The sequence below is a fragment of the Salmo trutta genome, chromosome 19 (genome assembly GCF_901001165.1).
Source record: "Salmo trutta chromosome 19, fSalTru1.1, whole genome shotgun sequence".
NCBI classification, from domain to species: Eukaryota; Metazoa; Chordata; class Actinopteri; order Salmoniformes; family Salmonidae; genus Salmo; species Salmo trutta.
Genome location: NC_042975.1, coordinates 9,889,215 through 9,901,798, shown reverse-complemented (window position 1 = coordinate 9,901,798; position 12,584 = coordinate 9,889,215). Strand labels below are relative to the sequence as shown.

General features: G+C 43.1%; 1 protein-coding gene across 2 annotated transcripts in view; it reads right to left on the bottom strand.

The window, feature by feature from the left end:
- Nucleotides 1–509: 509 nt before the first annotated feature.
- The window catches only part of LOC115153968 (cytoplasmic polyadenylation element-binding protein 4-like), a 34,321-nt gene continuing 22,246 nt past the window's right edge, over nucleotides 510–12,584 (bottom strand). The window contains exons 4-11 of one of the 2 annotated variants that reach the window (XM_029699699.1): nucleotides 12,029–12,079; nucleotides 9,960–9,983; nucleotides 8,929–9,099; nucleotides 8,121–8,210; nucleotides 7,772–7,890; nucleotides 6,349–6,463; nucleotides 5,811–5,992; nucleotides 510–4,913 (exon numbers count right to left, since the gene is read on the bottom strand). In XM_029699699.1, the coding sequence (XP_029555559.1) occupies nucleotides 4,686–4,913; nucleotides 5,811–5,992; nucleotides 6,349–6,463; nucleotides 7,772–7,890; nucleotides 8,121–8,210; nucleotides 8,929–9,099; nucleotides 9,960–9,983; nucleotides 12,029–12,079 (980 nt within the window). In that variant the 3' untranslated portion in view covers nucleotides 510–4,685. The remainder of the gene's footprint in view (nucleotides 4,914–5,810; nucleotides 5,993–6,348; nucleotides 6,464–7,771; nucleotides 7,891–8,120; nucleotides 8,211–8,928; nucleotides 9,100–9,959; nucleotides 9,984–12,028; nucleotides 12,080–12,584) is intronic. The other variant, XM_029699700.1, reaches the window with a different exon arrangement.

Here is a 12,584-nt window from a genome sequence, read left to right as displayed (position 1 = left end):
CCTTTATTTTTTTGAGCAGTATATTTTACAATGACTGGCTTCATCAGCTAATCAGCTGTGGCTTGTATAGGATGACCAAGGATAAGCAAGGATGACTGTAGCATTATAGTGACATTCTACATCTTTGAAAAGATCAGAGTAACAGCTGGCATACAAACACACTGACTTTGTAGCGTGGACAAGGAAATAATCAATGGTTGTAAAATAAATGCTCATAAAATATTAATGCTTACTTTGATACCGACATTATCGAAAGCTGCTTGTGGTCAGCATTTTAACTCCCTATCTAGCGCTCTTTCACACACACACACACACACAGCCTAACTTACATAACTCATTGTGACCTTATTTGCTTGTATGTAGTAAAGATATCTGAATTAATTTGGAGGTTTTATCAACCAGGGCCCAACAATGGCTGCTGCCTAGCTTTATGAAAGCAGCAACCGATAAACCGCTACAGAAAACGGACTGTTACAACCCACACCGAAATAAACACACAATGGGCCTTATCACAGTTAAGTTTTATTCATTCAACATTTCACATTACAAATATTTCAAAATGATGCACTGTTATAAATAGTTGGCTGCAAACAATTAAATAACAGAATTTTATTTTTCGTTTCACTAGCACTGCTACAGACCAACTCCTAGAAATATGGACATTTTGTATTACATAACTTAATTAGAAAGGAAAATACAAAAATAGGAACTTATAAAGTGAAATGACAATAGAAATTAAGGTGATATCTTAAGTAAAAAATGCTATTAATAAATACAACAACCTTCCCATACAGTTAAAAACTATTGAAATTTTGCCATTAAGTAACATCATTAACAGACAAATATTTAAATATTTATTTTCCTTCAGAAAATGTTAATCATATATTGTGGAGCACAATATAGCAATTAGTAAAAACTAGACACTTTAAAAGCTTCACCTCAAAAATATAACAAAAATCTGATCAAAATTATAAAAATTATACATTCCAATTAAAAATATACCAATAAACAGCTAAATACATTATTGACCTAATAATTACAATGCAATCACAGTAGCTTGAAATAAACAAATGAGCACAAAACCTTTAATGTTTTAAAAATAACTTCAATTATTTATATTAGTACAAATAGTTTGATTTCTTTTTTACAAACACCAGCATGAAAAGGATTACAGTAACAGTAGAAAATGACTGAAAAACATATTAACGTCTTCTTTAAATGTCTGCAATTAAAAATGGCATTAAAGAATTACATTGCAAAGAGTCTTTATCTGGAAAAAAGTAAAAAATAAAATGTATTGCACATAACAACTCGAAGTTAACTTGCAACATTTACCACATTCAAGTCTTAAAGTTCCCCTTCTTCCAAAACGGTTGAATTACCTCAACAGACAGTGGAGATGAGTTAACAAGTCTTTTCAACAGTGTCCTATAAGATGCTCAAGTCCTCCACTGCTAAAATAGATTTTAGAGTTAGTTTTTTTCTTATTTTCTCATCTTTTTTCTTTGCATCCTGCAGAGGTCTGAGTATGGAGAAGGCAAAGATATTAACACATGGGAGGGAAGTGAGGTGTGGGGGTGTCCTTAACAAATTAAAGTTGAGAAACATCTGGTGCACAACCACAACAATCAAATTCAATAGCTAATTCATGTACTTATCTTTTTTTCGTCATGCATGCTAAGGATTACAATAGGAGCTAGTTGGCAAGTTCAAGAATATATATTTTCAAATGTTAAAATATCTAAACACCAAACATCCATTCTTGTGATACGAGATTCAGCCGAAGCATGAACCATAATTTGCATTATCCTTATAATAGTTATATTCCAGCTATGGAAAGGAAACCAAAAAGAGAAGTTACCATTTTCCCCAACTAGGATAACAATTTTTTTTAAACAATAACATTAAAATTTCAAATGACAACGTTGTCCTCGCCATGCTGTTAAGATCTGATTTTTGTGAAACATCTAGTGTATAAGATCTAAGACCTTTAAGCAGTACACTGATCGTTCCTCTGCCGTTTCGGAAGTCGCGTCAATGCACGTACGCTACTTGGTTGTGAAGATTCCTCAGCACTGAAATGTAGAAAAAAGCAGAACTGAAAATAATATATATCGAAATCACTACATTTTTTTCGTTAAATGAAAAGTGTCCATATATGCAGATCTCTCAGTAACAAAAGTACAAAAGCTACCATTCACAATGTGAAAAATTGAGGTATTGCAAAAAGGAGTTTTCCCCATTTGTGAAAAATGTGCCTAAAATGACTGTTGGGAAGAAAAAAAAAATATTTAGAAAAGTAGTGCATAAAATGTTTATATGTGCATGACAAAATAATTTAGCTAGAAAACACTGTACCAAAAATCAGCAGGCCATGTATAAAATAATCTTTTTTTTTTGTTTTCTCTCATTAACAGCAAATTCTTCAAAAAGTGTTTAACTCCTAAAATGTTTATCCACCACACCAGCAAGCTAAAGTCATGGTGCAGAACTGGTGCAGCAGAACACCATCAAGCTAAAGTCATGGTGCAGAACTGGTGCAGCAGAACACCATCAAGCTAAAGTCATGGTGCAGAACTGGTGCAGCAGAACACCATCAAGCTAAAGTCATGGTGCAGAACTGGTGCAGCAGAACACCATCAAGCTAAAGTCATGGTGCAGAACTGGTGCAGCAGAACACCATCAAGCTAAAGTCATGGTGCAGAACTGGTGCAGCAGAATACCATCAAGCCAACACAAGGATACGGTTTTCACTAGTGTGTTAAATTCTATTTCAGCACTCCCTCCCTGACATATTAAAACGCTAGTAGATTCAGATACTGTATGACTATAATAACCAAACCAAATGTGAGCCTTTGTTTAGCTTTTTGTGTTCACTTCCCCAAACCTGTTGCAGACCTATTCACGTTACACAACTGCCTAGCAACAAACGTCTCCATTTTGACCTTTGGAAATGAGGGGATTGACTGGTGAAAAAGCCTGGGTGTCTGTAAACTGAATAAGTCCAGTTGTTTTCACTAGTGTTTTCCTGGATTTTGACTGCACTGTTATCTATTGAAGGCCAATCTTTGGTTTGCTGTAGTCCATCTGGTCTTCGTAAGAAAAATAGGAAAAGAATAACTCAGAAAAACTAAAATGAAATACTGTATTACTCACTACTGCACAGCCGACTTTGGTTCCCTAATGCATGTAGGTATAACCTCTTTATTGCAGTCTTGTTTGAGTGAGTGAACTGCATTGTGGGACGCACGTAGTAGAGCACATCGCATGGACTATCTTCATTTATGCTTAGAACACTGGCTGAGTTAGCTGGGCTGGCACAGGAAGAGAGGTCTGCAGGTCTAGTAACAGCATCCTCCTCTAGATGGAAATGTGTTGATGACAAGCCTGACTTTTTTAATTCATTTCTCTTTTTTGAGGGGGGTTAAAAACAGAATACGGTTGTGAATAAAGGATTGGGAGATTTGCACCAACGCAATAATAATAATAATACATGAAAAACAGGGCTTTCTGCTCACGTGCAGCCCTGATGAGAACTAGGCACTAGCCTCTCCTAGCTAGCATGACCTCAGACACAGAGGGGGGGGGGGGTCACTTATCTCTATACGGGCCAGCGCTGAGGGCCTCAGGAACCTCCAACGCCATACATTCCCCAATAAAATGCTCTGTTCATTCTTAGTACAACCTTGGGTCGGATTACAAAAATAAAGAAGTGACAAAGCAGCGTCTATAAAAATGTGTCTTTTTGCTGACGCCGTTTCCCTTTGATTGTGGTCCTAAGGGAAGAGGGATACCAGCTTACTTTCTTTAACTTATTTGTCACATTAGCAGCTAAGCTTGAGGTATTAGTTTTTGCATGTCAAAATGGAGATCAAACCAGAACGCCTGTTGTGAAATGGATCTTGTCAAGTAACATCAAATATTAGCATGGTCTCTAAAAAAAAATTAAAATATTCAAACATCTGATCTGGGAAAGAATCCACGTTTCAGTACTTGTTTCTTTTTCAAACCAATTGAGATTAAGCTTTGGTTAACTACTGAGACGTTATATTCTGCACTCTAAAATAAAGAAATAAGTGCACTCTTCTTTAGCAACACCTTTGCTATTAACATCTGCTCTGGAGCCTATTGGATGAACTTCTGCTCTGGAACCTATTGGATGAACATCTGCTCTGGAGCCTATTGGATGAACTTCTGCTCTGGAACCTATTGGATGAACATCTGCTCTGGAGCCTATTTGGATGAACATCTGCTCTGGAGCCTATTTGGATGAACATCTGCTCTGGAGCCTATTTGGATGAACATCTGCTCTGGAGCCTATTGGATGAACATCTGCTCTGGAGCCTATTGGATGAACATTTGAACTGAACATACTGCTTTGAAGTTGATGGTCAATGACACGCCAATGGATAGTAGGGTGACAATTGAAAGCCTAATCTTTTCAAATTCTGCTCTAATAAAATATAAAAGCAACTGGAGAAAGTCAAGAGAATGGGATTTCACATGGGATACACATTTTCTTTTCCTTTCTTGACATATTTCCGCATCTTTAAAAGAAATTAATTTAAAATTAAACATTTTTTTTCCCAAATTAGAGTTAGAAAGGAACCAGCAACAGAAAAGTGCATTTATTTGTACAATGATTTTGCGACTCCTACTCCCCCCCTCTCCCCTCTGCCTCTCTCTCAGTTCCAGCGGAAGGAGATGTGCCTAGGCCGGTCCCCTCCCTCCTTGACCAGTGGCTTGTGGAACTCCCGACCAGCGCGTGAGTGGATGGCTGCCCAGCAGTATTCACAGTAATACTGGAGACAGGTGACGTTGGCGCAGAAGAAAGGGGCAAACTTGCCCCCGCACCGAGTTCCCTGACACTCATCACACAACTGGTCGTCCAAGACGTATGGCTTCACTTCCACCTGGGGGTGGGAAGAGGGCAGAGAGAGACAGGGACAGGACCAGAGAGAGAGACAGGGACAAGACCAGAGAGAGAGACAGGGACAGGACCAGAGAGAGAGACAGGGACAGGACCAGAGAGAGAGACAGGGACAGGACCAGAGAGAGAGACAGGGACAGGACCAGAGAGAGAGACAGGGACAGGACCAGAGAGAGAGACAGGGACAGGACCAGAGAGAGACAGGCAGAGGAAGACCAGAGAGAGACAGGGACAGGGCCAGAGAGAGAGACAGGGACAGGACCAGAGAGAGAGACAGCGGGAGGACCAGAGAGAGAGACAGGGAAAGGACCAGAGAGAGAGACAGCGGGAGGACCAGAGAGAGAGACAGCGGGAGGACCAGAGAGAGAGACAGCGGGAGGACCAGAGAGAGAGACAGCGGGAGGACCAGAGAGAGAGACAGCGGGAGGACCAGAGAGAGAGACAGCGGGAGGACCAGAGAGAGAGACAGCGGGAGGACCAGAGAGAGAGACAGCGGGAGGACCAGAGAGAGAGAGAGAGAGAGAGAGGTAGAAAGAAAACCATCCATCAGACATGCAGTAAAGAATAGAACTAGGATGAATACATCTTACATTAACGTACTGTATCTAAAGATTTAACACAACAAAAAATTGCATTGACAATTACATTCCAATTAGGACAATGGTCAACAATAAACATTCTAAAGTCAGTATCAAAGTAGAGACGTGATTGGTTGGTACGTTCATTATCAATTTTACTTTCATCTATAAAACCATTACAATAAATAACAAAATGGTCCTTTTAAAAATGAACAAGACAGGAGCATTATGTGTTTGGTACAACATTTCTGCGTATTTGTGTAATGCTGTATTAGCCTGAGAAAGAGAGGGCTTTCACTAACCCGTTTATCGATTTCTCCATGCTGCAGTTGGACAAAACGAGCGCTGATAGCAGCAATGTAGCTCTGTTGATTAGAGAAGGCGACCCGCCCTGCTCCCTTGGGGTACTTGAGCTCCGGGTCTGTGTCAATGCCTGCATAGCACACGCCTCCATACAGCCTGTCCATGATCATAGCCAGCTCCACTGTGGACGGAGGGAAACAGGTTGCAGGTGGCACAATGCCAGGGTGCAGCCTCGTACACTTCATGTAACATTCCGAGCTTGGTCGTAATGTTCCAAATAGCTTCCATTTTCATTATGAGTTGCTACCAATTCTCTTCTCCTCCCTTACATACTGTGCATGCTGATGTGATGAAATGCAGCACTAATCTAACAGGTTTTAATACGCCGTAGAGGATACATGTCTGTGTCCCAAATGTCCTATGGGCCCTGGTCAAAAGTAGTGCCCAATATATGGAATAGAATGCCATTTGGGATGCATACTAGGACTAAAGTGCCAATGGAAACGGTGCTTTAGCCGACTAGGATCAAAAGGTTACCTGCACGGAGAGGGCGTGGCACCCCACCCACAAAGATGGTCTTCCTGGGGTCCAGAGGCTGGGAGCCGTCCATCACAAAGTCACTGTCGTTCAGGTTCCAGGGACGGATCTGGACCTGTCACACACAGAGAGACATGTTACACGTCACGTCCCGACGCCGGCCACGTCCCGATGTTGGCCATGTCTGTCATGTTATGTCTCGATGTTGGCCATGTCTGTCATGTTATGTCTCGATGTTGGCCATGTCTGTCATGTTATGTCTCGATGTTGGCCATGTCTGTCATGTTATGTCTCGATGTTTTGCCATGTCTGTCATGTTATGTCTCGATGTTGGCCATGTCTGTCATGTTATGTCTCCATGTTGGCCATGTCTGTCATGTTATGTCTCCATGTTGGCCATGTCTGTCATGTTATGTCTCGATGTTGGCCATGTCTGTCATGTTATGTCTCGATGTTGGCCATGTCTGTCATGTTATGTCTCGATGTTGGCCATGTCTGTCATGTTATGTCTCCATGTTGTCCATGTCTGTCATGTTATGTCTCCATGTTGTCCATGTCTGTCATGTTATGTCTCCATGTTGGCCATGTCTGTCATGTTATGTCTCCATGTTGGCCATGTCTGTCATGTTATGTCTCGATGTTGGCCATGTCTGTCATGTTATGTCTCCATGTTGGCCATGTCTGTCATGTTATGTCTCCATGTTGGCCATGTCTGTCATGTTATGTCTCCATGTTGGCCATGTCTGTCATGTTATGTCTCCATGTTGGCCATGTCTGTCATGTTATGTTATGTCTCCATGTTGGCCATGTCTGTCATGTTATGTCTCGATGTTGGCCATGTCTGTCATGTTATGTCTCGATGTTGGCCATGTCTGTCATGTTATGTCTCCATGTTGGCCATGTCTGTCATGTTATGTCTCCATGTTGGCCATGTCTGTCATGTTATGTCTCCATGTTGGCCATGTCTGTCATGTTATGTCTCCATGTTGGCCATGTCTGTCATGTTATGTGTCCATGTTGGCCATGTCTGCCATGTTATGTCTCGATGTTGGCCATGTCTGTCATGTTATGTCTCCATGTCTGTCATGTTATGTCTCGATGTTGGCCATGTCTGTCATGTTATGTCTAATGATGCAAAGCCAATTCTATAGGGAGGGCAGCTGCTTGCTTATCTATCAAACATGAAGCAGTACAATTCTAGGGTGTATTACAGAAACAGCTTACCGTTTGGTTCTTAAACGGAATCAAATGTAACAAAACGGAGAGTGACCTACCCAAATTTGTCCAATAGAAACTCTCGTTTGCTAAATGTTTCGCCATATAATCGCCGTAATGAATACACCCTTGCTGCATCTTGAGCTCTTTCATAATAAGAGTTAAAGAAGGAAGCAGATGGATGATGGTGATAGCACAATCCACTCACCGGCTTGTCTTTGATGGTGGGGCTGGACACACACAGGTAGAGCTTTCCGTCCTCTTCAATACAGGCTTCAATCAGGGCCTGCACAGAGCTCTCATCCTGGAACAGCAGGAAGGCATAACCTACAGGACAGAACAGACACCACTTAAACCGCCTGCACAGAACCATGTCACAGAGACCACTAGAGGACATAACTCTGATCTCTACCGTTTCATTCGCTGTCTGTTGCTGGAAATGACTGTTTTGAACAAATCAAACTATTTAGACATCAATAATAAACTCTGATAACCCATTTTGATTACAATGCTGCATGTGGCTGACAGTAAAAGGGCAGACTTGTCACGTGACCCACCTTTCGGGGGAAAGTAAGATTTGCTCTCTGCCTTGTGAGGCCAGTCCACAAAGAGGTGTCCAAAGCGACGGAAACTTGCAGTTATTTCATCTAAAAGTGAACAAGCAAACAAAAAACATTCAACAATTGCCTCACAGCGGTTGTACTGTGATAAGGTGTGTGTCATCAGATGACTGTTCTTAGCGGGCTCTACCAGAGCGAGTCCCCGGTAACATTAGCGGGCTCTACCAGAGGGAGTCCCCGGTAACATTAGCGGGCTCTACCAGAGGGAGTCCCCGGTAACATTAGCGGGCTCTACCAGAGCGAGTCCCCGGTAACATTAGCGGGCTCTACCAGAGCGAGTCCCCGGTAACATTAGCGGGCTCTACCAGAGCGAGTCCCCAGTAACATTAAATAGGGAGATTAAAGCAGAGCAGATGGTAGCCTCAGCTGTTCTCTAGTCTTCTGCAAGCAACACTGATCACACCTGAGAGATGTCCTACACTACTTATAACACAGAATGTACTAGAACTATGCCTATTCGCGAGCCAAAGCCCTCAGGAAGCAACAGGAAACGGGCGGAAACTAAATAACACAAGACTTGCGATGGTAGAGCAGTGCTGCTTGGTGAAAGTCTACGTCCGAAATTGGTCAGAGGGACTGGTCTTCAACATCAGTCACGTAACCCTGTGACTACTAGCCATGAAGATATCCACACTGTAGACCTACCCACGATCAACCAGGTGTTCAGCCCAGTCAAAGCATCATCATAGCCTGGTCACAGCACCTCTGCCTATGTGAACGTGGTCTGCAGTGTTGTAAAGGTTACCTTCATCAATATCTGGCGGGAGGCCACCGACAAAGACCTTGCGGGAGTAACGCTCAACACGCTCCCCATTCTGGTGGGGGAAGCAGTGGGGCGAGCCAAGGCCAGGCAGGCTCTGCTCACCACGCTCGTCGTCAGGGAAACCATCCTCCATGGGGAACAGGGAAGAGTGACCTGAGGAGAGGGAGTGAGCGAAGAGAGGAGGGAAGAGGAAGAGGGGACGAGAAGAGAGAGAGGAGACAACACAGTCAGTCAATGACAGATTGCATAAAGATGTCACACAATGGATACTTTATGTATTACTTAGGTTTATCAACATGAATGTTATTACATGGTTAGGTATTGTATTGTCGAGCAATACTAGCTATAACAATGTGTCTATTTTCCAGTAATTCACCTGATTCAGTGAGTGCCAGAGACAGTGCTACATTAAGGCCTTCTACAAGCAGCCCTGCTGTGCTGTTTGAGAGGGACTGAGCCAGGGATACCTCTCTCTCCCTCCTCCACACCAGCCATCCCCATATCAGCTCATTTGGCTACTCGCTCAGCTGGGCGCACACACACACACACACGCCTGCAGCTAAGCCTATGGCAGCAGCAAAGGCTAAATATTGTTCCCGCCCTACGTCCTGAAGGTTAAGCCACCCCAACCTTATTCCTAACCAAGTGACAGAAAACAGAGACGACCAGCTTTATGATCAATTATGTAAGAGAGTTAGCCCCGAGTCTGTACACAGAGAGTCTGTACACAGAGAGTCTGTACACAGAGAGTCTGTACACAGAGAGTCTGTACGTGTGTGTGTGTGTGTGTGTGGTACAAAAAAATATGCAATGCTGACGACTACAACACCACAGACAAAAGCTCTTAGAGCTGAAAACCCCCAAACAACATGCCAGATCAAACACATAGACCAACAACAAACCACAACATCTACATGCAAACACATACTGTCCCCCTTCAGAAATACTGGGCATGGACGCAAAAGACCGGGTCTTTCTATGCCAGTTTGAGGGGGAAAAAATATTCAGTTTACCTCGTCGCCTCCCATAATTCCTTGCTGCATGTAAAATAACATAACACCAACAGTGACCAGGAATGACAGATATTATCCATTCTTTCATTCACAACACATGCCCTCTCCTTCTCAGTCACATCCTCCATGTGACTGGTACCATGTTGCCTCCTCGGTGCTCCAGGTTGCGTGGCAGACAGATGAGCTTGTATTGAACATTCACCTCTGATTTCTTCGTTTTATATTGTGGGGTTTTCTTCTACCTTGTTGTGCTACATTGTTATTGATTACTCCATTGGTGAGCTGTCAAGAAAGGCATTTCACAGTACTTGTGCATGTGACATTAAAACTGGGTTTCCTGTGCAGTCACGTCTATACACGTCTCCAGGCATACTCATGAGAATCTCAGACACACTCTCCCTTCCTAGGCCATATACAGAGAAGGTCTTTAGGAGGTCAGTGGAGGGTGGTTATACACACTCTCTGGTGTGTGTTCTACAGAGTAACTATCCGCTGGCGTGACTGCCTCTCTAAGACTGGTAGTACCCTCTGAACGGCATCCATGCAGAACCACCATCTGTCCTGTTGGACCAATATAACACTGAGGCTCAAGGAGAGAGTCCATGGTGGATCACCATGTTGGACCAATATAACACTGAGGCTCAAGGAGAGAGTCCATGGTGGATCACCATGTTGGACCAATATAACACTATGAGGCTCAAGGAGAGAGTCCATGGTGGATCACCATGTTGGACCAATATAACACTATGAGGCTCAAGGAGAGAGTCCATGGTGGATCACCATGTTGGACCAATATAACACTGAGGCTCAAGGAGAGAGTCCGTGGTGGATCACCATGTTGGACCAATATAACACTGAGGCTCAAGGAGAGAGTCCATGGTGGATCACCATGTTGGACCAATATAACACTATGAGGCTCCAGGAGAGAGTCCATGGTGGATCACCATGTTGGACCAATATAACACTATGAGGCTCAAGGAGAGAGTCCATGGTGGATCACCATGTTGGACCAATATAACACTATGAGGCTCAAGGAGAGAGTCCATGGTGGATCACCATGTTGGACCAATATAACACTGAGGCTCAAGGAGAGAGTCCATGGTGGATCACCATGTTGGACCAATATAACACTGAGGCTCAAGGAGAGAGTCCATGGTGGATCACCATGTTGGACCAATATAACACTGAGGCTCAAGGAGAGAGTCCATGGTGGATCACCATGTTGGACCAATATAACACTGAGGCTCAAGGAGGGAGTCCATGGTGGATCACCATGTTGGACCAATATAACACTATGAGGCTCAAGGAGAGAGCCCATGGTGGATCACCATGTTGGACCAATATAACACTGAGGCTCAAGGAGAGAGTCCATGGTGGATCACCATGTTGGACCAATATAACACTATGAGGCTCAAGGAAAGAATCCATGGTGGATCACTGAGCTTTCAGTTGCATTTCGGCTTATGCATATCAAACTGCAGTTGAGGAAGCTGTAGCTAAAGAGATTAGCTTTAGTGTACCTTTGTAGCTACAACTAGCCTACGGTATTCGTGTCTGTATACAGGAAAGAAGTGAATCATGCACCGATTCAATATAAAGAACTATAACAGGAAATGTCACAGAATGTTTAAGGAAATACGCAACACAACGCATTGAGAAATGGTTAGACTAACATCTCTAGGCAATAGGAGGTTTTTTCAAAACCCAAAAAATTAAGAACACAAATACGAGGAGCTTAGTTCCTTCATTGCACAGGCAAAAGAGACCTGACGACTGAATGCAAATGGGATAGATACACTGCCTTAGGTGAGGGATTACACAACATTACAACGTGTTTAGCTATGCAATTTAAAATGAAATAATTGATCTATATTACTAAATCCTTATTTAATAAATCCACATCAACCATTAAAGAACTAATGGAATAAGAAGACTGGTGCCTCAAGAGCATGCAAACATGGTGCTGCTAATCTTGTTGACTATGTTACCAAATGGCTTGTTTCACCTTCCATCCATTAGCATGGGTTGAGCATGTAGAACACTAGTGTTAGCAAACCCTTTTTACATACCATTTATGGGCAGAGGACTATCTCCCCCTGGATGGGTGAATCCTAGGCGACCTAGAGAGTGGAGAGACATCGTTAAGAGATTGTCACAATCAAACACACAAAACGAGCCCTGGTTACATTAGCCCACATCATCTATCTCTCAGCCGCCTGCTCGCTGGCACATTCCCTGTTCCTCCCGACCTCCTGCCAAATATACTTGAGAGTTGAACTGTGCCATGCTGGGGTGCCTTGGTGGAGGGGATGAAAGGAAAACTAATAGTAAACCCATTGTGACTGGAGTGGACTCGTTTTGGGTTTCCCAGACCTTTCATCAGCCCCCCCCCAGACGTTTCACATTTTTATTTAAAAAATAAACTGGCACTCCCGATTCAATTAGTCAACTAACCATCAAGCCTTTGACTAATTGAATCAGGTGTGCCAGTTTAGGGTTCAAACAAAAATGTGGAACATTGGGGGGGCCCCCCGAGGAGAGGGTTGGTAGTGTTCAGTGATTGGTGTGTTCCATCACACAAATTCTCCAAGCCCCTCCCCCGCATTCCACCTATTAAATCAGAGA